Raw genomic sequence first — 21,854 nt, forward strand, 5'->3', positions numbered from 1 at the left:
CACTATTGAGAGCACTCAAGTTTTGCACTGTTGAAAGTGCTCCAGTTGCACTGTTGAGAGCGCTTGAGTTCTGTTGAGAGCCTAGTCTTCTGCATGAGCAGGCAAGACACACTGAGTCATTGAATGACTCAAAGTAGGTGGAATGTGCTGAGTTGTGGCACTAGCATGAGTTGGTGAGATTACAACTGATAAGTCATTCATGCCAGTGCGGGAAGATGTTGGAGTGAATGACACATTGAATTGTGCACTTGAAGATGGTAATTGACGGATAGGTGATGTGGAGGGTCTGCGAAGGGTGTGATGACCAGTCTTCAGATCTTCAATGTAATCCTGCTGAGAGACTACATCATGGAGGTTGTCATGATTGAAGTTAAAATGCTCGTCTTCATCATCAGGTGAGACCCAGATTGTAGATGCTCCCCCATCAGTATATTTCATTTCGCAATGTATGTATCGTGGTCGTGGTGTTTGTGGCATCAGTCAGCAATCTGGACCTTTCTGCACAAGTTGAGCCATTTCCAATTGCATCTCTAGATGGTCTGCACGACACTCAGCATTAGCACGCTCATGTTCACATTGTGAGAGCTGATCACGAAGTGAATTAATGGTCATGTGTGGGTCTCGCAACTGGTTGGACGTAGATACAAGTTGAGTGGTCTGTAAAGTCCAAGCAGCGCGCTCGTCATCTCAAGCGGCTTGAAGTCGAGGATCAAGCAAAGCCATGATTGAAGTTAGAAGATCAAGACCTGATGTGCATGAGGTGCGAGGTCGAGGAGTGGGTGTGCCAACAGAATGATAGGAAGTACTAAGTCCAGGCTCCCGTATCTCAGTCTTGACAGAGACCTTTGGTGTCCTGGCTTGCTGAGGCTCATCTTTGTCATTCCCAATATTAATGACTTCATTGGCGAATTCATCGTCATCGAGATCCTGCGTGCCAGCCTTCTCATTCATGTGGAAATCAATTTCATGAGCGCATTCAATGTAAGGAGGGCACTCAGCATCACCAGTTGGCTTCATAGTGCAAACCAGCTTAAAGCAGAATATCAGCATCAGAGTTCACAATAGATAAGAATACATACCTGCTTAAACTTAAGCTCAAGAGATTTTGTGGGACGAGTGGGACAGTCATGGCTATCTGCCCATTCAGCAAACTCTTCCTCAACAGCAAGCCAACCCTTTGCGCCAAGTGGAAGACAGTTCATGCATGCATCAAACAGGGCAGCAACATCGTCATCATTGTAGTTCGGCGTACCCAAAGCACGACCACCACGACCTGACCTTTTCTTGGTTGGTGGCTCGATTGTGGCGAGTGCCTTCCTCTTCCCTTTAGCTTGGGATGGCACTGCATTTGGATGGCAGCTACCAGCAACTTTGCAGGCAGAGTAGATGCAGGCTGCGTGAAGGGTGGGCACATAACCTGATTTTCGATTGTATTGTCATCCTTGCTGTCTGATAGTTCAGGTTTGTATGATACCCTTGACAGCACACCGTAGGGCTGACCAGGCAAGAAAGGAGTTGAATACGAGCCTGGTGGCAGTATGTCATAGTAACCAGGTGGAAGTGGGGGGGGTATGTGAACGTTTGACCAGCGGGCTGCATGACGAAAAGTTTTGGGCTTTGTAGGAAGTTAGAGAGAGATCAGTGATACATATATTGAATGTAGATGTACACTTTATATTGCAAAACGCATAGCACATTGCACATGGTGCAGAATGTAAAATACACCTGAAGCGATCACTGATTAGCATAAAAGAGAGATCCGGAGACTTGAACATATGAAAAGCATCGTAAGGATGGCTAAATTATTTCTTATCCTCGCCACATCACATGAAAATACACTGTAATCGCCTAGAAAAATTGAAAATGAAGCTCTTGCATGGATGGGAGCACACATGGTGCAGAATGTAGCACAGACTTGGCTGACTTTGTTTGTGTGACATGACGTCGCGGACATTGAAATATTGCTTAGAATGACGATCTGAATCTGGAACAGGGTCCGTTTGACGTGTGGAGTTGGAAGTTGCTTATGTTTCACAGTGGCTCCTCAGCACATAAGGTTTGAATCATTGGAATTCTAGATGCTGCAGGAAGTCATCCAATATGATCTTTTATCTTGGGAGAAATTTGATTTCTAGCTACATAGTCATCAATGCCCACAAATCTAGAGTAACATGAACAGTTCGAGGCAATGTGATGATATTCCTCTGTTGCAGCAGAAGATGGGTGCTAGCTTACCTGTGCCAATTATGCCACCTGTCCCTGTAGATTTGATATATCACTCCCTACAGTTGTAGTACAAATGTGATACATTAATTGCTGTAGTGCATAGGTATCTATGGTCCATAGAGGCTGATATATCAGTGGAGGATCCTATCAGGACACTCCCATAATAGTCTCTCACCCCTAATTAGTGTAGCCAACAGCTTGGCTCAGCTCAGCTCAGCTCAGTTCTGATCAGTTTGTAAGCTAAGTAGTTTATAAGAACATGGCTTGCAGCAGTTTTTAATTGGTTTGGCTTGAGTTTGGTGTGGCTTGTGGTTCAACTAGAAGCTCGTCATTAAAAAAGGAAATTTGTATAGTAAAACACTATTTGACATGATTAAAGTGGTCCTCGACAAGCAGAGTGTCAACAAAAGCTGAAATATCAATCGGAACAAGAAGTTTTTCATCCATCAACTGCTCAATCTCCCGAATCTCTGCTTTCTTGTCCATCCATGCTGTGAAATTGAGTTCATAGCCATGTCTGAATGAAAACTTCAACATTTGCAAGCTTCCATCATTTGATGACTCATTCGGTTGCAACGCATCGTAATTGTCTCCTTTGCAGAAGAAAATACCCATTCACATGGCACAGCTGAACCCTGAATCGGAAGGACATTCATGGCAAGAGAAAATAGTGTTGGATAGCGAGACTGATTCTCCTGATTCTTGGAATCAAATCATGACACAAAGAAAGACAACTTAAACATACCTGCCAGTAACTCAAGCTACTTGTACTAATTTCAGAGTCAAGCAAGTATGCATCAACCTCAGCTTCTAAACTGTGTCATTGTGTTGCTGGTCAACAATACATTGACATACCAAGGATATTATCAGCCCAAGATATGTCAGAAGTCGGTTCTGCAGCCATAACATCATGTTCCAACATTGTTGAGTAAGTTTGAAGCTAATACATACACAAAGATGATCAGTAAGGGTGTTGAATCCTAAACCAAATTTATATATATACCTCAGTGAGCACAAGATTCTTTGCCTGCTGCATTTGGTGTGGTGCATTGGCCAAGAACCAGTTCAACTTCATGGCAGGATTTATCACTGCAGAAGTTGAGCTAAACTTCGCATCTGAATATTTTCAAGGACTCACCCATCGCCAAAACATAAGCGGGTACACAAGATATATGAGCACGATAAGCTTCGAGCTTATCAAGTCCAGGCTGAATGACAGCTGCACAGTCAGGATATTTGTCAGCTTGTTGTCACCACACTCAACTCATGGCTTCAAATGATGGAATACTGTCACACAATGTTGGTGTCTTCTCAGATGAAAGCTTCTGCTGAAAAGCATGTGGAACCTGAGTACATAGCAGTGACATGGTCCATGACAAATAGATCACAAGGCTTAAAACTGTGACATACACTGAGAATATCCTTGAAAACATCAAGGGCCTGCCATTCTACATCATTGAGCTTATATTTCTTGAGCTCAGGGAAGTCGTGGCTGTCAAGAAACCTATCAATGGCCTAGAAATTTGACCTTAGCTCAGAAATGTCCAATGCAAGAACAACATACTGCACATAATAAGATTGCATGCTCAATCATCAATAATGTTGATAACCAGCGAATGTCAATGTTATGTAGCAGTTAAAGGTCTGTCTGCTTTGTGACTTTGACAATTTTGGAAAAGCACTGTTGTCAAAGTCCTGATGCTCTTGTCTAGTATATAACATCAGATATGAAAAACAGGTGAGTTACATTGGTGACTCACAACATGAACAATTGTGCAGACAGTTGCAATAGGATCACGCTCAATAGCACTCATAAAGTCTCTTGATGGTGGCATATTTGGTACATATTCGATGGCATCATTCTGTGCATGATCCATGTTCATTATTGCTTGTAGTACTGCCTTGCATGCCAGGTTGACGATAAGGGGAAAACACCTAGACAAGTAAGCATCTTAGATGAGTGCACATTTCAAATGCAGCATACCAGATATGATGTAAGTTCTTGTTGAATTGTTTGTGGCATTATCAACAGTCACCCAACCAAGCTAAATTGAAGTGTCAACTTGTGAATGAAGAGGGTAGATACACAAGTTAGCCTACCTTCTCAGCAATCTCAATCTGTTTCAATATATGTAAGAATGTCTGTGCAAGATGCTCACCATCGTGATGACCTGGAATTTGATGGAATCCAATGAGGTCTACTCGAAGTTTAAGTTCACTTTTGGGACCTGATGGTGAGGACTCAACGACATGTTAGATCCAATGTGCGGTGTAGAGATACAACAATTGCTGGGCACTACACAAAGTAAGTAGCCAGCAATATAAAAATGTTGTGGTTGTGCACAGCCTAGTCTGCTATACTTGCAAGACAAGTGCGTTTGACCCGAGGGGTTTGCTGTATGGTATTAGAATAATCAGTTATGACAAAAGGAAGATAGTCCAAAGCGTGGAAAACAAAGTCCGAAGGTATAATTACGAGTCCGATGTCAAAAACATCAGGTCCGATGTTTTCGGGTTTCGGGTTAGTGGGTTTGCCTCAGGTTAGCGTCGGGTTTGCGTCGGGAATATAGAGAATGTCAGGGATAGTGAATGGTGGGTTACTGTCAGATGTGTCGGATAAAGAAAGGATGATATTGCAGAATCCAACTAAGAACTATGAATATCGGATGACCTCCTCCTACTCGGAGGTAGAAAGGTAAAGTAAATAGGTAGGAAGTATGCAAAATATATAGTATCTATGTAGAATTTCGGAGTGCTATAGGCAAAAGTAGTAGTGCTGATTTTCGGGTCCGATGTCCTATGTAATAAGACACGATGTAAGGCAGACATATAATAACACGTTCTACAATGTTAGCAATGTGAAAATGAATAACTGCGCACCTAGTGGGGATAGATATGACAGGACAGGACATAGGGAGGACAAGTGCACGGGAAAATATCGGGTCTGATGCACAGGAAACATCAGGTTCATCAGACTAGCATCAGGTTTTGTCGGGTTAGCGTTGGGTTAGCAGATTAGCGTTGGATTGAGCAGGTGAGTGTCGGATAACATTGGGAAGTGATCATGTCCGATGGGCATTCGACATGCATTGGAAAATAGCTGAATACGAGCCTAGCATGAGCTCAAGTGCTACAGCGCGCATCTGAGCAACACCAACAACACCTACCACCACCTGCCGCAGTGGCAGAAACTTTTCACGCACTATTGCCTGGCGCCAAAAGATCTCGAGATGTCTCTGAGGCAGATATGAGCCACCACTCTTCCAGTGGCGAAGATGATACCGACAGTTCAATGGCTCCGAAAAGGCCAACAAGTATGTCTCACACAAATACTTATCTGTATATGTCACTCAAGCTCACTTTGTGCAGAGAAGAAGAAGTCTCGAAACATGACTACTAGTACTACCAATGAAGTCAACGACAGTGGCTTCCTTGCCAACATCGATGTTGCAAGCCTCTCGAATGACAATAACAAGCCAAGGCACGAGAACAGAGGTCAAGATGTCAATGAATTTTTCAGTGCCAAGTACTCTGAAAATGGTGTTGATGGAAAGCCTCACACTTACCATGACTGTAAGTTGTGCTCGTAAGTCATTAGCTTCGATGGTAGTATTGTTTCACTACTTATACACTGCCACTCATACTAGCAAAAAAGGTTCGCATAAATGATTTGTAAAGGACTTGTCAACCTGTCGCCATCACCTTGAAAAGGATCATAAGGTGTGTAGTACACTTGAGTATGTAAAATTGCTCAATGTACACTCTAGCTTTCATATAACAAATGGGCGAGTGAAAATTCATTCAATTCAATGCTTCCGAAAGCTGTCGCAAAGTGAAGAAATGACATGCTAAGGGCCAGTACAAGTCAAACTGGTCTTGATGACCATCTACATGAGTGTCCAAAGGCTGAATGTATCTTGCCATACTCTGATAAGCTGTTCCAAGAGGCAGCAACTGAGTGGCTCATTGCCACAGATCAGGTTTGTCATTCAAATGACATTTTGAATGTGTTGTCTCAGTCACGGCAATTAGCCAATACAAGCACTCGACCATCTTTACTTCCACAAATTGATTAATGTGGCCTCAAGGGCTCCGAATGGCATCAAAATTCCAGATCGTAAAGTAATGTGGGCCAAGATTATTAATATGTTTCAAAAACAGATGAAACACCTTCGCACACAATTGAATGTAGGTTTCATATTTTTATTTGAACTATATGTCATGATCACTATTTACAGAGTGACACCATGAAAGGCAAGGTTAGCAATACGTGCAATGTGTGGCAAGCCTCCAATGTTGACGGGTACTTTGCCATCTCTGGCCACTGGGTTGAAGAACTATCACCTTGGATTTTGAATGGAAATGTGAGTATTATTTGATAGCAAATAGTACAGAAAGGCAGCAGCACAGGCTAGTAAAATTAAATGTTGAACATCGAGTACCGGTGCGCATGGCGGAGACAAACAGCGGTCTTCATTAGGTAAGCAGAGGTTTCTACTCACACATCGGGGTTTGCAATATTTAGGGGAGGTTTATATGTAGTACAAAATGCAAAGAAGATATTTGAAATTTAAACTAACATAAAGATGGGCACATAATTTCAAATTTTGTCAGTGTTTTATGCGAAATCCAAAATATGAAGCATCCGCAACCATTTTCCCACTAATTATATGTTAATGAAAATATGAAATATAATCAGATTTTCAGCATCTGCGTGAATGTGAAGTTCAATCATCATGTGAAACGTTGGACAAAACTTGAAGTTTAGTCCATCACTACATGTTTGTCAATGTATTAAATTTTGTCCAACAATTAGACACCTCTCCAAATTTGAAGTTTAAGGCCACAACAAAATGTGATGACTAAACTTAGAGTTTTGTCCACAGACAAAATGAATTGCCCGCTCATCACCCACCCATTGCCCATTTATCGCTCACCCATTGCCCGCCCATTGCCTGTAAAAATGAATGTCACAACAGTATATTACGTGAAAAGAATTTATTTGAGTCAGAGCGTTGTTGAGTGCAACGAGTCTCAATCTCATTTGCTCCTTATTCTCCTAAATTTGCACGATAAGGTCACTCAAAAATAAGGAGATCCATTCCCTTAAAGGTTTAAACTAAGGTGCTTTTGGCACTTTCCTTAAAATAAGGCTCAAAAATACAATTATTTCGAGACATAGACTAAGAAGGCAAATACATGAGCATGTACTAGTAGTAGCCAATCAACTAATCAAGTCCTGTCAAATATATAGTGTCAGAGTGAGAAAATATCGAGCTCGAATGAGGATCAACACACTCGCATACTGCAAACAGTGGGCAATGACTTCGATCAGCATGGCTCGAGCTCGAAGCTGGATCGACACACTCACATCCTGCAAACAGCGGGAAATGACTTGGATCAGCATGGCCTGAGCTTAAAACAGGATCAACACACTCACAGGCTGTGAACGGTGGGAAACGACTTTGAGGATTGGCACACTCATGTCCTGCGAATGGTGGGTGATGACACCAATCAGCATGGCTCTTGCTCGGATGAGGATCGACACACTCACATCCTGTGAATGGTGGGTGATGACACCGATCAGCATGGCTCTTGCTCGAACAAGGACTGACACACTCACATCTTGTGAATGGTGGGTGACGCTAATCAGCATGGCTCACTCACATCCTGCGAACGGTGGGCGATGACGCGGATCAGCATGGCTCTTGCTCAAATGAGGACCAACACACTCACCAACTACGAATGGTGGGTGATGACGCTGATCAGCATGGCTCAAACTCAAAGGGAGGATCGACACACTCACGTCTTGCGGACAGCGGGCAATGATTTGGATCAGCGTGACTGGAGCTCAAAGGAAGATCGGTTGGAGCTAGAATAGTTTTGTTTAATTTACATATTTACATTTACATAAATAGAAAGAACAAGATTGGAATAATAAAAAATCTTTGGGCACCTCAATATGAAAATTCAAATAAGGAAACAGGTAGTCTCAGGCAGAGTTAGAACATTGAAGTTGGGAAAGATTTTGAGCACATTGTAACGCGAACAAACATATACAAATGTTGGACTTGAAGGTTTCAAACCATTTCGCTGCCTTGACTGCCTTAGCCGCTTAATTCCATTTATTAAGTAATCTATATAAGGAAAATAAGCCAAAGCTTTACTTAAGAATTCCGGGCATGCAATGGGCAGGCAATGGGCAGGCAATGGGTGGGCAATGAGTGGGCAATTCATTTTGTCTGTGGACAAAACTCTAAGTTTAGTCATCACATTTTGTTGTGGCCTTAAACTTCAAATTTGGAGGGGTGTCTAATTGTCGGACAAAATTTAATACATTGACAAACATGTAGTGATGGACTAAACTTCAAGTTTTGTCCAACGTTTCACATGATGATTGAACTTCAAATTCATGCAGATGCTGAAAATCTGATTATATTTCATATTTTCATTAACATATAATTAGTGGGAAAATGGTTGCGGATGCTTCATATTTTGGATTTCGCATAAAACACTGACAAAATTTGAAATTATGTGCCCATCTTTATGTTAGTTTAAATTTCAAATATCTTCTTTGCATTTTGTACTACATATAAACCTCCCCTAAATATTGCAAACCCCGATGTGTCAACGTTCCTGTTGATGTCGGGGTTTCTTTCCCACGGGGGGTTTCTCATTAGAATTATCTGTCGGAAGTTTCTAGGCACTATTTTCAGGCCTCATAATACATTTTAAGGCATAGTTTTCACACACCACCTTTTAAGGTTTCACAATGATGGAGATAATCTTTCAAGCGTCTTAAAAGGCAACCGTTCCCACATTATGATGCCTTGCAATGGCGTGAGTCACAGACCAGATCATGTAAGCATTGTAAGGCTTGAAAAGGATCAGCATGATATCAGAAGACAAATATAGATTTCTTAGGGCGCATCGTGTTTTTCAATTCTATTCTAATTTCAATCTTTCTATTTTAATGCTAGTACTAGTATTTTATTTACACTGGGGGGGGATTTGAACACTTGCTATTAGCATTTTTATTACTTTGTAAATTATAGTACTCACCAGCATAGTAACCACTTAGTTATTAGACCTCTGACTACCTTTGTAAGGTGGTTGATTATATGGCGTCTTTTGGTGCCTTATAAGGATGCACTGAGTGACAAGAATCAGTATGGCATTTGTAAACTGCAATCAAAGCAACAAATCACAAGTGAATAACAACAAAATCTAAGACCAAGATATACGAGCGAGACAGAAAATACCTAACTATCAATGCTTCCCCTTCCCCTTCCCCCTTCCACCTCTACTAGTAATTGCTCTGGTGCTGCCATGACGGGTGACACAGATAGTTTTTTTGGGCTGGGGTATGAAAGGTGACTCGGTAGCTTGCATTTGAGGTTGATGAGATGATGTGCTATGGGTCACTGATGCAGGTGACTTGTTACCCAGTGACAACTGGCTGACACCTAGTTGCAGCTGAGCAGGTGTGGACACGGACCCTCGGTTGATGGACATGGAAGTCTGATAGTTGGAGATGACATCAACTGTTGCCGAGTTAGCGGTAGGTGAAGAGGTAAGAGTCGAAGACTGAGTAGGAGCATCGAGCTCATCAAGGAGATCATCCTCCCATGTTCAAGGAGGAGAGACGATAGGAGAGTCATTAGCCAATGGTACACGAGACTGGCTGGTGACATTGAAAACTTCCTCATTGAAATAGTTCATGATGCTACAGGCCCATGGTGTGCACTTGAACAGGCGCTCTAAGTAGAAATCGTAGTCAGCTTGGTAGTTTATCTTGGTCTCCGCACCGATTGCTGTGAATTCAGGATCGTGCGTTAACAAAAAACGTGCCTGGAATCGTCAATGAAAACTTATAAAATGAATGAAAGGGTACTCACCATAACAGCAGCACCTGCGATCAGTCCTTCGGTTACACACTGTGCGTTGCAACGTTGCCCCCTGGCCTTCTGACCTTTGACTTTCCCAGAAAGAATCTTCTTCCCATACATCTCAACACTAACAATCTAGCGAGTTGTTAATACATTGTATTATACGATAACTGAATTGATACTTACTTTGATGAGGACTGGACTTTTAAGAAACTCGTTGGCTGTCATCGCATCAGGTCTCGCAAATAGAACAGGTGCCAACCGGATATAATCTCCTTCGCGTTTCTTTTTCAGTAAATCGAGGAGATCCTTGTTGTCCCGCTTTCTGATGTCTGTCTGGGATGTGAAGAGCAATGGATCGAGTTTAAGCATCGAGAAAATAATGCCTGCACAGCCTTTGATGGCATGTACAATGTTGGAACGCTCTGCGCTGACTGCAGCACAAAACTAGTAAGAATAAGCATATAATTAAGTTATATCAATAAAACATGAAAGTACATACCAGAGAATCAAATGGTGTATATTTCTCCATGGACTTGTGGAGATCCTTGGGCACACACTGATACAACTCTGCCATAGCGCCATTGAGCTTGGCCTCAGGTGAAGTCCAAGGCGTAGGACTACATGGGTCGACATCGGGCTGAGGAGTTGTTGGGAACACGCCGGGGATAACCCAGAAATGGTAGAATAGTGCATATGTCTTCCCTTGGGTGATGATCTTGGTATCGAGCACAGATGTCTTCTTGAGGGTGCGATTACGGCTGCAGGTGGGAATGGTAGCTGAAAGCGCAAGGTAGTCTTTCTTAAGAGCTCGAAACTCTACTCATAGTGTATTGTACGCTTGTTGAGTGGTTTTGAGAGCCTATATGTACAGGATTATGTTAGTACAATGAGAGAATAACAAAATGATCAAATACCTTGTGAACTTCGTGCATTGGTGCATCAGGCTGAGGAACAGACAGAACCGTCCTTAATACGTCCAGATCATCGTCACTGGAGTGTTCAGCATCTGAAGTTTCAGCATCGCTGACAGTATCGAGCTCAGCTTCAAAGTCCTCGCCATCAGAGTTTCCAACAGGCATCTCTTCGAAACTGACAGTAACAAGCTGGTGAGGATGGGTGACGGTACACAAGCAGCAACTTACCTGAAGGTGCTGCTTATAAGGAGACAGTTCTGTCTCCACTATCGATGTGGCGCTGTCTAGAGTGATGGTAAGTTGTTATTATGACACAATACTGAAGTGTGGTGACTAAACTCACCTAGGCATGAGGCCGTCTAGATCAAATTTCTCCTTGATTAGTACATAGTCCGTGGTAGTAAGGCAGATTCAAAAGGGTCCGCTTCAAAGGCAGAGCATTGGCAAGCCTCATGGAAGATATATTAGTGTTATAGTAGCTGCACAAGTGTTGATATTAGTAATGAAACGTGATGAATTGATGGCTACATTACCTGCAGGCCGTCTCATTGGGTGTTGCCAAGTGATAGGTGCGAAACACCATAAATTGGAGGCAAAGAGACAATGTGTCCAGCATTGTGGGCAGCACTGTGAGCGGGGTAATGTAAGAGTTTGGCGGAGGAAAAGCAGGTTTTGGGGCAAAGGATAGCGATGGTCATATGAAGGTGTGGGCACCAATGTGGCTGGAGGAGGCAGGAAGAGATTTATGGTAGGAGGAGGAGAAGATATAAGTCGGGTAAGGTCCTTGACCTGCGAAATCCTTCTTGACCATGTCTTCGAACTCCCTAAGCATTACCGGATCCACATTGACCTCCCTCTCTAATGTAGGAAGAATTTGGTGGAGGGAAAGTGGGCTTTGGAGGCGAAGGATAGCGATGGCCATATGAAGGCGTGGGCGCCAGCACCAGTGTGACTGGAGGAGGCAGGAAGAGATTTGTGGTAGGAGGAGGGGTTGTCTTTGAGGATAAGGGAAGGATATAAGTCGGGTAAGGTCCTTGGTGACCTATGAAATCTATCTTGACCATGTCTTCGAACTCCCTAAGCAGTAATTCGTCAGGATTTGAACGGACGCAAACATCAAGTACTACTTACCTGAAAGGCTCATCAACAGTGCCCGTGCCTCCATGCGCAGGAACATGTCACTATCAATATGCTCGACAACCAAAAACTCGTCTTGGTGCTCTGGATCACAGGCCAAAACAGCTCCTCAGATGAAGGACTTGAGGGGTACAAAAATTGAATCTCTTCTGGGAACAGCTTGAATGCCAGCGGTGTACGGCTGAACAAGTGCAAATTGGAAGGCGCCAATATCCGGAACTTCGCATTTGAACATAAATATGATCTTAACAAAGACGGTCCTTTCTGCAGTAAGCTGTATGAGTGCGCAATCGAAGCGTGGAGACCCATGGAAAGAAGGATTGGATTGGAGGTGATCTGTCGACTGTCTCCAGTTGACGGTACTTTCATAATTGAGCTTGAGGTAGCGGTATTCATGAATCTGAATAATATGCCAGTTAGCATGAAATAACAAAAGATAATCAATCAATAGTATACCTGGAAATCAGTTGGAATAATGGTCCATCTCGTCAACTGGTATCCATAAGTAGGTAATGACATGTTGATGAAATTAGCAAGTTTCTTGTGGAAGCCTTGAAACACTGAATCTTGAGCACTGAGCCTGTTTTCAATATCCTGAATAGTATCAGCACGGCTTTGAGGAGAGCTGAGCTTGAAATGCCCATCCAAATTGATGTGGTTGTGGTCCTCGTCATCAAGCCCAGCATCACCTAAAGCCTGTAGGCGGCATTGTTCGTCGAGGGTATCCAGACATCCTCGCAACAGCAGGGCTGCACATTTATGATGATCAATACGAAGGATCTACAAGTATATACAACCTGTTAGCAACAAGATAACACGAACGGATGAGTGCACATACCTGTTTAGCAACGTCTTTTCCATTCGACTGAGAAAGATAGGCTGATTTTAGCGGGCCATGGAGCTTCTCATTTGGGCATGTGCTGTAGTTACGTGCCACACCTTTCGATTAATGTCGTGTTGTGCGTGTTTCCAAAGATGCGTCTTTGGAAAGTTCCAGTCTGTCTTGATGCCCTCAATGGATGATGTCATAGTGGCATATTCAATGTAGTCCTAGCATTGTGTCAGTACCAACAATAATTTAATGAAAAGAAAGAAAAACATTACCTTGAGTGCAGTATCATAGATGAGGAATTCAGTGTCTATCATTGCAAGTGTCCGCTCTGTATGCACATTGAGCCTGATCAAACTATCCAACCGCAGGTAACTGCGAATGACTCGAAGAAGGTGGTAGCCTTCTGGACTGACTTGGCATTTAAGACACTGAGCGCCGCATAAAATGCTTGCTTTGTAATGATCAGCCGAGAAATTGATGTTGATGGGCATATGTACATACCTTGACTAAGTCCCGCCTCTTGTTGCCATCGCTAAAGGTGATATGGATGACAGTGGTAAAATGGGTGAGAGCATGCCATCGAGGGAAGTCAGCAACCCTGGATGCAAGAGGTTTAGTGATGTCAATCATGGTAAAAAAGACGTACTGTTGCTCGAAATTGTCCTGGGCCTCGCATCCAAGGTCAGCGAGGACCGTCTTCAATTCTCTGAGTAAATGTTCCCCCCCTGTGCCACCATGCAAGGTATGCAAGTTGTCCAGGCTTAATGCCTCATGAGGGTCAGAATTCTCGATGAGCCACAGGACATTCTGAAAATTTATCAGTTGAGAAGATTAAGAGAAAGATTAACTTACTGCGATGGGACGCAATCCTAACCCTTTCAGAACTTCTTCGCCTTCAGTTCTGTTCCATCTGTAAATGTCGAGCGCAACCTGCGCATCTTTCATAGACCTGATTGGGAAGGTATTGGACAAGTCATGAAGCTCGTCAAGAGGGACAAGACAGACTGGGCAAGGGCACTTGCACTGTAAACCACATATGAGAGACATCATGCATCTAAAAACAGAAGTGAGGGCTGTGCATATCAACATATGGCGCACTTACTGTTCCTCGTAGTCTCCCGAGAGTATCAGTATAACAGGAAACAACCAATGCATGATCTTGTCATAGCATGAATATGAATACCCAGTCTTCGAGTACTGATCAAGGTGAACAAGAAGCTTGAGGAATGACTCGTGCCACATGACACGCTTTAGAGTAGTATATCTGAGTTTCCCCTCTTCGAATGCCTCTTCAGGAACCTACAGTAATAGTAGTAATATCAAAAACCATTTGAGAGTACAGATGAAGTCATTGGGACTCACAATTGGTAACCACCCGACTGCCACCGAGCCCTTCACCGTTTTGAATCTCAACAGGTAGATTTGCGCAGCACACCACAACTGGGTACCCTTTAACTGGTGCCATGTGAGGAGAGCCTAGTCTTGTCTGCGTATAATATAAAACAAAAGGGGACAGGCATTCAGATCCGGCGGAAGATGAGACTGATAACATAAACATAGTTATTGTATATACATGTGAGTATCAAACATGACAACATACTTGGATATCCCACCACTGGTGACCAGTCCACGGTTCGTTGAAGAAATGTTTGAAGTCTGTGCCATTATGTTTGTAGACGTGTTGCAGTGTCCCAAACAAAATGGGGTGCTAGCAATGGGTTATCCAACAGATCGAGGGCCCAGTCCCATAAAGGACGTGCATGCACCTCGTAGACCCGTTCTTCATTCTTGTAGGGAACTTTGATTTCATGTTTCGTGAACTAATATACAAGAATCTAAACGATTAGAAATGAGTATCTCAAGAATGAAGGAAAGGCACACACCGGCATCAGCTCAGTCACAGCATTGTCTAATGCCTTGCGCTGTTACAGGCATCCGTAACACCTACAGGAGCCCCTGCTCTGCTAGACTCCTGCCGCCAGCACTTAGAAAGACAGTGGTCTATACCACTGTGACACCGCCCCTGGCCTAGACGGCCTCGTACCTGACCCATGGAGGCTGTGCGCCTCATGGTCACCCTAGATCAGTGCATGTATACCTCATGCCGCTTCATGAAGATCCGGAGCGCCTCCAGGCGCCTCATGTATATGCGCAGTCGCACTTGGCAGCTGCATGCTTGATCAGAGGTTAAACCTCATGTATCTTATCTATCCTCATGACCGTCCTCATGCCTTGTTATCTGTGATAACATAGATCCATAGATATACTATTAGATACAGACTGAGCTTGAACACTTACATGTAGCACATATAAGTAGACAGATTATTGTATTGAGATCTTTACTTTAATCTACTTGGTTCTATCCTGAAATTTGTTCAGCTAAGCCTCCCAGCTCAGCTGTCTAGACTGCACTTCTAAGTCGCTCCCCGCGCCTTAGCCATATCTGCTAGCCCTGTATCTCGACGAGCGCCGTCTTACCAAGATAACCGGAGGAACCCTTGACGTTCCGTCAAGCCGAGAACACCCCTTAGCTTTGGTGGGCTCACTCGAGCCGTCGCTGAGAAGACCTATCCAAGTTCACACACGCCGACCGATGGTCAGCGTAACATGCGCAGATCGGTCTCATTTGTCAGTGTGATTTGAGTTTGACCCTGCGATATGTGGGCGATGAGGCTAAGTAGCCTGTCAATCTGGTGTTTGTTGAGAGCAGCATCAAGAGCAATTTCAGAAAATTCGAAATCTCTGCGTGACCGGAACGGACGCCACAGTGCTTCATCTGCAGGAAGTGCTTGCATCTCAGGAGCGATGCCAAACTCATCAAAGGATTGGTAGAGTGTTTGACGGCCACTACGAGGGTGAAATTCAGTTTCAAATTCATAAGACTAATCAATGGGCGCAGGCTGAGGTTGGACATTGCTGGTCATGCTTGCATCCGATAAGACTGTTACATAAAATATTGTTAATCAGATGATGAATGAGAATGAAACATGTAAGCACATACCTGGGCTGGGAAGGACCTCATTTCCAGGGTCAAAGTCTATAATGTTGTGATCATCCAATGAAAGACTGACTATAGGTGCAGTTGAAAGATCATCGAAGTGTCAGCAGCATGATTAAACTGGTAAGCAAGTGATGACACACTTTGTCCTGGGGTTGTGTCATCTTCGACCATATGTGATGGGCCTGCTACTGCCGTTACAGTCGAGGCTGCTACACCTTGTCAAGCTAGATGGCAGGCTATGTTCATTGTGACCGATGTCAATGATTATGATAACGTGTGGATAATAAGCTTTCGATCCATTATAAATAAGAGAACAAATGACTCACCTCTTCATTTGTCTCTATCATACTCTCGATTGAGGTTCTCTTGTCCCTGTGCATCACGCATCCTGCACGTAGATTCATGGTGTTTGTAGCCCTGGGATTTGAACATATCGCTGCAGTGGGGACATTTTGATCCACTAGTCAGTGTTTTTTGGCTATAGTTGTACTTACTTCTGCTTGGGTGGTTTGGTGCCATGTATTTGACAGTATGGACAATGTGTAGTATGTACAGGTATGTGCAGAGTGGAGAACATGAGGCGACGACTGTAAGACTCTGATAATGCCACGTGATAAACCTTGTAAGCTGGCAGCATTTCAAGCCTTTCAAGGCCTTTATGTTGCGCCGACATCCTTAAATAGCACTTACAAGGCCCCTTGTAATGCACGTGACCAGCCTTCGGCTGAGTAGTAAGGCAGCTTCGACATGGCAAGGGTTCTCACGCAAATGGTCGACCGTTTGTTTCAAAGACCGAACGACCATTTGGACCGTTTGAAAAGCATGTGAGGTTGGAGGTCACATGACGCCAGAATTTGCCGCACTTACAGAGTCAGAACATGGCGCAGGGGGTGACATCTAACACACTCAAAGCTCAAAGCAGCGTGCATTGCCCCTGTGTCTGTTCCCATTCTGAACAGGAATCATTGATCTTGTTCTCTACGATCTTGTCTTCGGCAGAATAATATCATTGATCCTGTTCTCCTACAATCTTGTCTTCGGCGGAGTTCTCAATATCTTAAGTTGTGAGTGGGCCTGCTGCACGAATAAGGAACACGGTGAGTCGACGAACAAACGAGACCACAATGGCATTGTGTGGGGACAAACGGAATGGACAGAACGAACGGACACCAAACGGAACAAACAGATCAGAACAAACAGATCAGAACAAACAAACAAAATGGACGAACGGATCGAACGGATCGAACGAATGGGACAAATGGAAGCGGGTAATTAAACGGGGGGATATTTGGAATTCGTTAGTGCGAGAATTGGGAGCTGGGAGGGGAGCCAGTCAAAATAGGGTAACCGGTGAGAGACAAGAGATCTGTGCGTGACTCACCGAAAAAAAAACTTTACTGCTGCAGGTAGTTAATCCTCAGCCATTCCTCACCGTTGCGAGAGACAATCCGGTTGCGGGGAGTGGTTGGGTCAGTGACAAAACCCTTGAACAGTCGAAAAAGCACCATGTTATCCGACTCGTGAACCTCGGTGCGCGAAATCAGCAGCTTCGAAAATGCTTCAGTCTCGAGCAGGTCCATCTCTCCTGGTCCCTGCATGAAGACGTGCTCGTAGACGTGCTGGACCATCGACAGGAACACGTGAGGGTGGAATGTTCGGCCCTCAGAGAAGATTCCTCGTGGCTGAGGCCAGGGAGGCAGTTCCTCGCCGGCAGCCTTGGAGGACTGCTTGACACCATCTGCGCAATACCCCTTCTTGTGGTTGAGGGGCAAGTTCTCGGGTCCTGGATACATAATTGTTTGACAGCGGGAGCATGTCTGTGCCTTTCGAGCCTTGGAAATAAAATGATGGTTGATGGGTCAGCGCGAACAATGTGCAAACGACCAGACACAAGTGACTGACCTTTCTGCCTGGTTCCCCCTTCACAAGTGGGACACGGAACAATGACAGCGCCAAAATGACTCGCTGTTTTTGCATGCTGTTTACCCCAATGTCAGAAAAGTAGTTGAGAGATGGTGTTTGCAAACGGACTCACAGGTATAGTCATTCTTGGTGATTTTGCTCATCAGCTTCGGCTCGATGTCACCCAGCGCACTGTAGGAGGGCTTGTGGGTTCTTCTGGACTGACTGACTGGCCCTTTTTCTTGATGAGATGGCGGTTGTACTCTTCTGTCGCCAGCACCCAGCGCTTCGAAGTCATTTGATATGACAGCCATTTGAACTCAGCCTGCATTTCCATAAATAAGTAGAACTCGTCCGAATTTTGGAAGGTGAGTGAGCGAGGATCAATACCCATGGAAATGGAGAACAGGCACTGAGACCGGGTCTGGCCTGCCACGATAGCCATCAAGTTATTGATGCCAGTGCTGCCAAGCACTGGGCAATCCTGTGAAGAATTCGGGAGGAAGTTTTTCGCGTGTAGCGTTGGTCGGGTGTGATTGCACATACCTTTGCAGTAGCCCCCAGGAATCACTGGGCGATCGCTGGTGACTCCAGCACTGGGGGTAATTGCGTTGCTAATGCCAGCGCTGGGGCAATCCTGTGAGAATTCAGGAGGAAGTTTTCGCGTGTAACGTTGGTCGGGTGTGATTGCACATACCTCTGCAGTAGCCCCAGGAATCACTGGCGATCGCTGGTGACTCCAAGCACTGGGGGTAATTGTGTTGCTGATGCCAGCGCTGGGGCAATCCTGTGAGAATTAGGAGGAAGTTTGCGTGTGTAACGTTGGTCGGGTGTGATGGGACATACCTCTGTGGTAGCCCCAGGAATCACCTGGCAATCCTGTGAGAATTCGAGAGGAAGTTTGTGTGTGTAGTGTTGGTCGGGTGTGATAGCAGTGCTGGCAACACACTAGGCGATCCTGTGAGAATTCGGGAGGAAGCTTTCGTGTGCTGGCACCATTGAGGTCTTGCACAGAAGGAAAGTTACGCAATCGAGTCGTCCAGTACCCTGGGGCCATGCTAGGAACTTCTGTGCTGGGCAATGCTAAGGTTCATAGTTTTTTGATGGTGCCAGCTGCTGGCATTCCCTTCATCGTCCGAGTCCAACAAGATGCAGACAGCCTTTCTCCTTTGGTGCTGGAGGTTTCTGCACGAAAAAAATGAGATATGGGGGGGTTGAATGGAGTGTTGTTACTTACCATTGGTCTTGAAGTTTCAGCTGGGAGCATAAGAAGGGCGGGGTCAATTTGCCACTCGTTGATGATGACATTCCAACTGGCAAGAAACGCAAAGGTCGACTTCCTCACCTGTTGGTGGGGTCAACAGACAAATCAAAGGAGTCAAGGAGGCCTTCTCAATGTTCTCCTCCTTGATCAAAGACACCGATGTCGCTACAATGATCTGACAGAACTAACCCAAAAGTCTCGCCTGAGTCGATGTCACCAAGCTCAGGAAGAAGCTGCAGCTGAGAGTCAGTAGTTTTTTGCTGGAGCGTGTTGTGAGACCTCTCTATGTAGTCACAGAGTCGGAGGTGATGTGAAACCGTTGGCGAACTGAGGAAATGGCCAATGAGTTCTGTGCCTGCTGAAGCCACTCGCACGTTGCGAATGGAGGACAAAATCATGGCCGAGGGCATTGAGTCATTCGTCACAAAGCGACCGCTTGGCCTGGTGGCTCGCTTGAAGGGAAATTCCACCCTTTGGTGGATCCTCAATGCGACTTACCCATCAAGCCTCTGAATGCCTTTGGATGACGCTTGCGCTCAAGGCACCCTTGCGGACATGTTTCAAACTGTTCTGGTGACCTGAGTCATTATTGTCAGTAGCGATCGATTACAGTGGTACTTAGCGAAAAATGAAACTTACTTTCTCTGCGCTGCAGCTGACCAAACACCTTTGTCTGCCCAATTTGCTGAATGCCACCATAAGCCTCCGTTCCTGCTCTGCTCGGGATCCCAGTATTGCGCAGGCTGACCTTCTCGGCATGTGTCTTGAGAATGGCGCCTGTGATGTCAGCAGCGACAGCGCCTCGATAAGGACTTTTGCTCGATTGGAGCATGACAGCGATGTATCTTCAAGTGCACATTGAGTAAGTAGAAACTAAGTAAAAGTAGATGCATGGCATTCACCTTGCGCACTAAAGTGCCAAACATCCAAGTTTTGAATCCGTCTCCGGCATTGCAGAGGTCCACTGCATTTCGAACTTGGCAGCAATTATCGGCGACCATCATCTTTGGCTGGGGGACGTTTAGAATGTCGTGGCGGTGCTTAAGACCTTGAAGGAGTTCAGTTATCTCTGTGTTCGTGCGCGTCTGGCAAAAGCGCTACATATGGAACGAATATGTCAGTGAAAAGCTTAGGTGAGTCATTGTCAAAACTTACCCATGAAATGATCTGATTGTCCTCATTCAAAACACTCAATATCCCGCCTTTCAGCTCCCTAGACTTCTGGCGATCCTTGTCGGTAAGTGTGGCCTTACTTGCTGCTTTGAACGTGTTGTCGAGTGAGCCATATGGCTGCCAGGTTGGAGAATTAAAGGTTTTGGTCACACGAGTCTTTCTGTAAACTAACCTGATAAAGTCTTCAGGTATGCTCCACTCTCCTTTTGCCTTGTGGCTGCGCAGAAGTCTAGGAAGACTTCTGTGATAATCTCACCCGAAATCGATTTGTCAGCATATGCAAGCGGGTCGCTGGCGCTCGAGAATGCCTGGAGTGTCTTCACAGCGCTCTTACTACCAGAGAAATAGTCGGTAAGTCTGCTATTTGCATTGCAGGTGGGCTGTATCTGAAATACTTCAAGGTATTCAAGCATTCGCCGCTTGTGTTCCAACAGGTGGAGCTCTTTGCGGCACACCGAATATGGTAAAGTGTCTTTCTAAAAAGAAAGACTGCATGCACTCACGTCTGACTCTTTTCTTCCAGCCCTGCAGAGGTTGTTGACGGGCGCATCTCCACCAGCAAATCGAAGAGATCACGTGTTAGGGCACAGCGATATAAAAAGATGGGATTTGCCTTTTGTTTGTTTGGTGAGTGGATGCTCCAGACATCTAATGCACGAAACTCACGAGGAATCCCCAGTGCTCCCATGAACTCCAGTATGCAGCGCTCGTCATTGCAAAAACAGTAGCCTCCAAGTTGGCTGGTTGATGCGCTTGGACATCTTCGACATCTCCAGGTATGTTCTTGTCGGTTGCCTTCTTCATCTTTGTTGATTCCTTGCATGTATTGCATCGGAGTTGGGCGCCGAGTGCTGTCTCTTCGCAGATAAGACCGTGGAGTTCACGCGGCCCCATGCTTGTCCACCCTTCCCAGGTGGTCTCCTTGTCAGAGCCGCATCGAGGACAGGTGGCAAGCTGTGGGTAGTAGAACGGGTGAATGACATTGAAGGGTTTGATGTACTGTGTTACTGGCTCGATGTCTTGATGTCCGAGTCCCGAGCGCTTTTGAATATGTATGTAAGACGGGGGCACGAATCGAGGCCCGAGCAATGGGATATTGAGGCCTAACTTATGTGTAGGCTCGATTTTCTTTGATCGAGGTCGACTCTTCTCCCATAGGCACTGCACGTATTCGACGACCTCGGCCTCCCACCTCAACTGAAACTCTGGACATGGGTGGTTCTTATGGTTACGGGACTCTTTCCATATGCTGACTCGTTTTTCAACCTGTGTTTAATCGTCATTCGACGAGTCAATGATGACGTCTCTGAGCCAAAAGAAAAACTTACGTTTACAGTCCAGCTTTTCTCAAAGGCATTTTTATCGATAGGCGAGACGGCCGCCGAGTTTTTGAGGAGGTTGAGGACTACTTTAGGCTCGAATACTGACATGTGTAGTACTGGTGGTGGAGCCACAGACGTGTTTTAGGGGGTTCTGAGTCCTCTTTGACCTTTGACAACTACCACGCTATAGT

At 44.9% G+C, this 21,854-nt stretch overlaps 6 protein-coding genes across 6 annotated transcripts; 1 reads left to right on the forward strand and 5 right to left on the reverse strand.

Moving 5' to 3' along the window:
- Nucleotides 1-3,329: 3,329 nt before the first annotated feature.
- Nucleotides 3,330-3,862, reverse strand: F5147DRAFT_588771 (uncharacterized protein; the record flags this gene model as incomplete). The annotated part of the gene is made up of 4 exons (XM_041432116.1): nucleotides 3,330-3,469; nucleotides 3,491-3,572; nucleotides 3,637-3,741; nucleotides 3,791-3,862. Coding segments are annotated over 4 exons (399 nt in total), but the record flags the coding sequence as incomplete, so codon positions are not given.
- A 2,137-nt stretch (nucleotides 3,863-5,999) lies between these two features.
- Nucleotides 6,000-6,477, forward strand: F5147DRAFT_588766 (uncharacterized protein; the record flags this gene model as incomplete). Its single annotated transcript, XM_041432115.1, has 3 exons — nucleotides 6,000-6,058; nucleotides 6,080-6,206; nucleotides 6,259-6,477. Coding segments are annotated over 3 exons (405 nt in total), but the record flags the coding sequence as incomplete, so codon positions are not given.
- Nucleotides 6,478-9,858: 3,381 nt separating this feature from the next.
- On the reverse strand, nucleotides 9,859-11,197 carry F5147DRAFT_781866 (uncharacterized protein; the record flags this gene model as incomplete). The annotated part of the gene is made up of 6 exons (XM_041442714.1): nucleotides 9,859-10,077; nucleotides 10,125-10,250; nucleotides 10,302-10,562; nucleotides 10,618-10,876; nucleotides 10,955-10,977; nucleotides 11,033-11,197. The coding sequence occupies 6 exons, from the start codon at nucleotides 11,195-11,197 to the stop codon at nucleotides 9,859-9,861; spliced, it is 1,053 nt and encodes a 350-aa protein (XP_041284767.1).
- Nucleotides 11,198-11,784: 587 nt separating this feature from the next.
- Nucleotides 11,785-14,466, reverse strand: F5147DRAFT_792397 (uncharacterized protein; the record flags this gene model as incomplete). The annotated part of the gene is made up of 14 exons (XM_041443098.1): nucleotides 11,785-12,109; nucleotides 12,164-12,191; nucleotides 12,241-12,290; nucleotides 12,349-12,569; nucleotides 12,626-12,949; nucleotides 13,008-13,034; nucleotides 13,100-13,219; nucleotides 13,274-13,329; nucleotides 13,365-13,452; nucleotides 13,503-13,599; nucleotides 13,648-13,808; nucleotides 13,854-14,055; nucleotides 14,104-14,300; nucleotides 14,374-14,466. 14 exons carry the CDS (start codon nucleotides 14,464-14,466, stop codon nucleotides 11,857-11,859), a joined length of 1,917 nt encoding a protein of 638 aa, XP_041284768.1. The 3' UTR covers nucleotides 11,785-11,856.
- A 1,132-nt stretch (nucleotides 14,467-15,598) lies between these two features.
- F5147DRAFT_781868 (uncharacterized protein) lies at nucleotides 15,599-16,173 on the reverse strand (the record flags this gene model as incomplete). Its single annotated transcript, XM_041442715.1, has 4 exons — nucleotides 15,599-15,848; nucleotides 15,885-15,942; nucleotides 16,003-16,071; nucleotides 16,143-16,173. 4 exons carry the CDS (start codon nucleotides 16,171-16,173, stop codon nucleotides 15,599-15,601), a joined length of 408 nt encoding a protein of 135 aa, XP_041284769.1.
- Nucleotides 16,174-17,396: 1,223 nt separating this feature from the next.
- On the reverse strand, nucleotides 17,397-19,578 carry F5147DRAFT_781869 (uncharacterized protein; the record flags this gene model as incomplete). The annotated part of the gene is made up of 10 exons (XM_041442716.1): nucleotides 17,397-17,834; nucleotides 17,905-17,980; nucleotides 18,034-18,050; nucleotides 18,098-18,541; nucleotides 18,602-18,691; nucleotides 18,751-18,783; nucleotides 18,854-18,987; nucleotides 19,062-19,089; nucleotides 19,142-19,249; nucleotides 19,324-19,578. The coding sequence occupies 10 exons, from the start codon at nucleotides 19,576-19,578 to the stop codon at nucleotides 17,397-17,399; spliced, it is 1,623 nt and encodes a 540-aa protein (XP_041284770.1).
- Between the last annotated feature and the right edge of the window lie 2,276 nt (nucleotides 19,579-21,854).

The sequence above is a fragment of the Suillus discolor genome (assembly GCF_016758755.1).
Source record: "Suillus discolor strain FC423 chromosome Unknown F5147scaffold_158, whole genome shotgun sequence".
NCBI classification, from domain to species: Eukaryota; Fungi; Basidiomycota; class Agaricomycetes; order Boletales; family Suillaceae; genus Suillus; species Suillus discolor.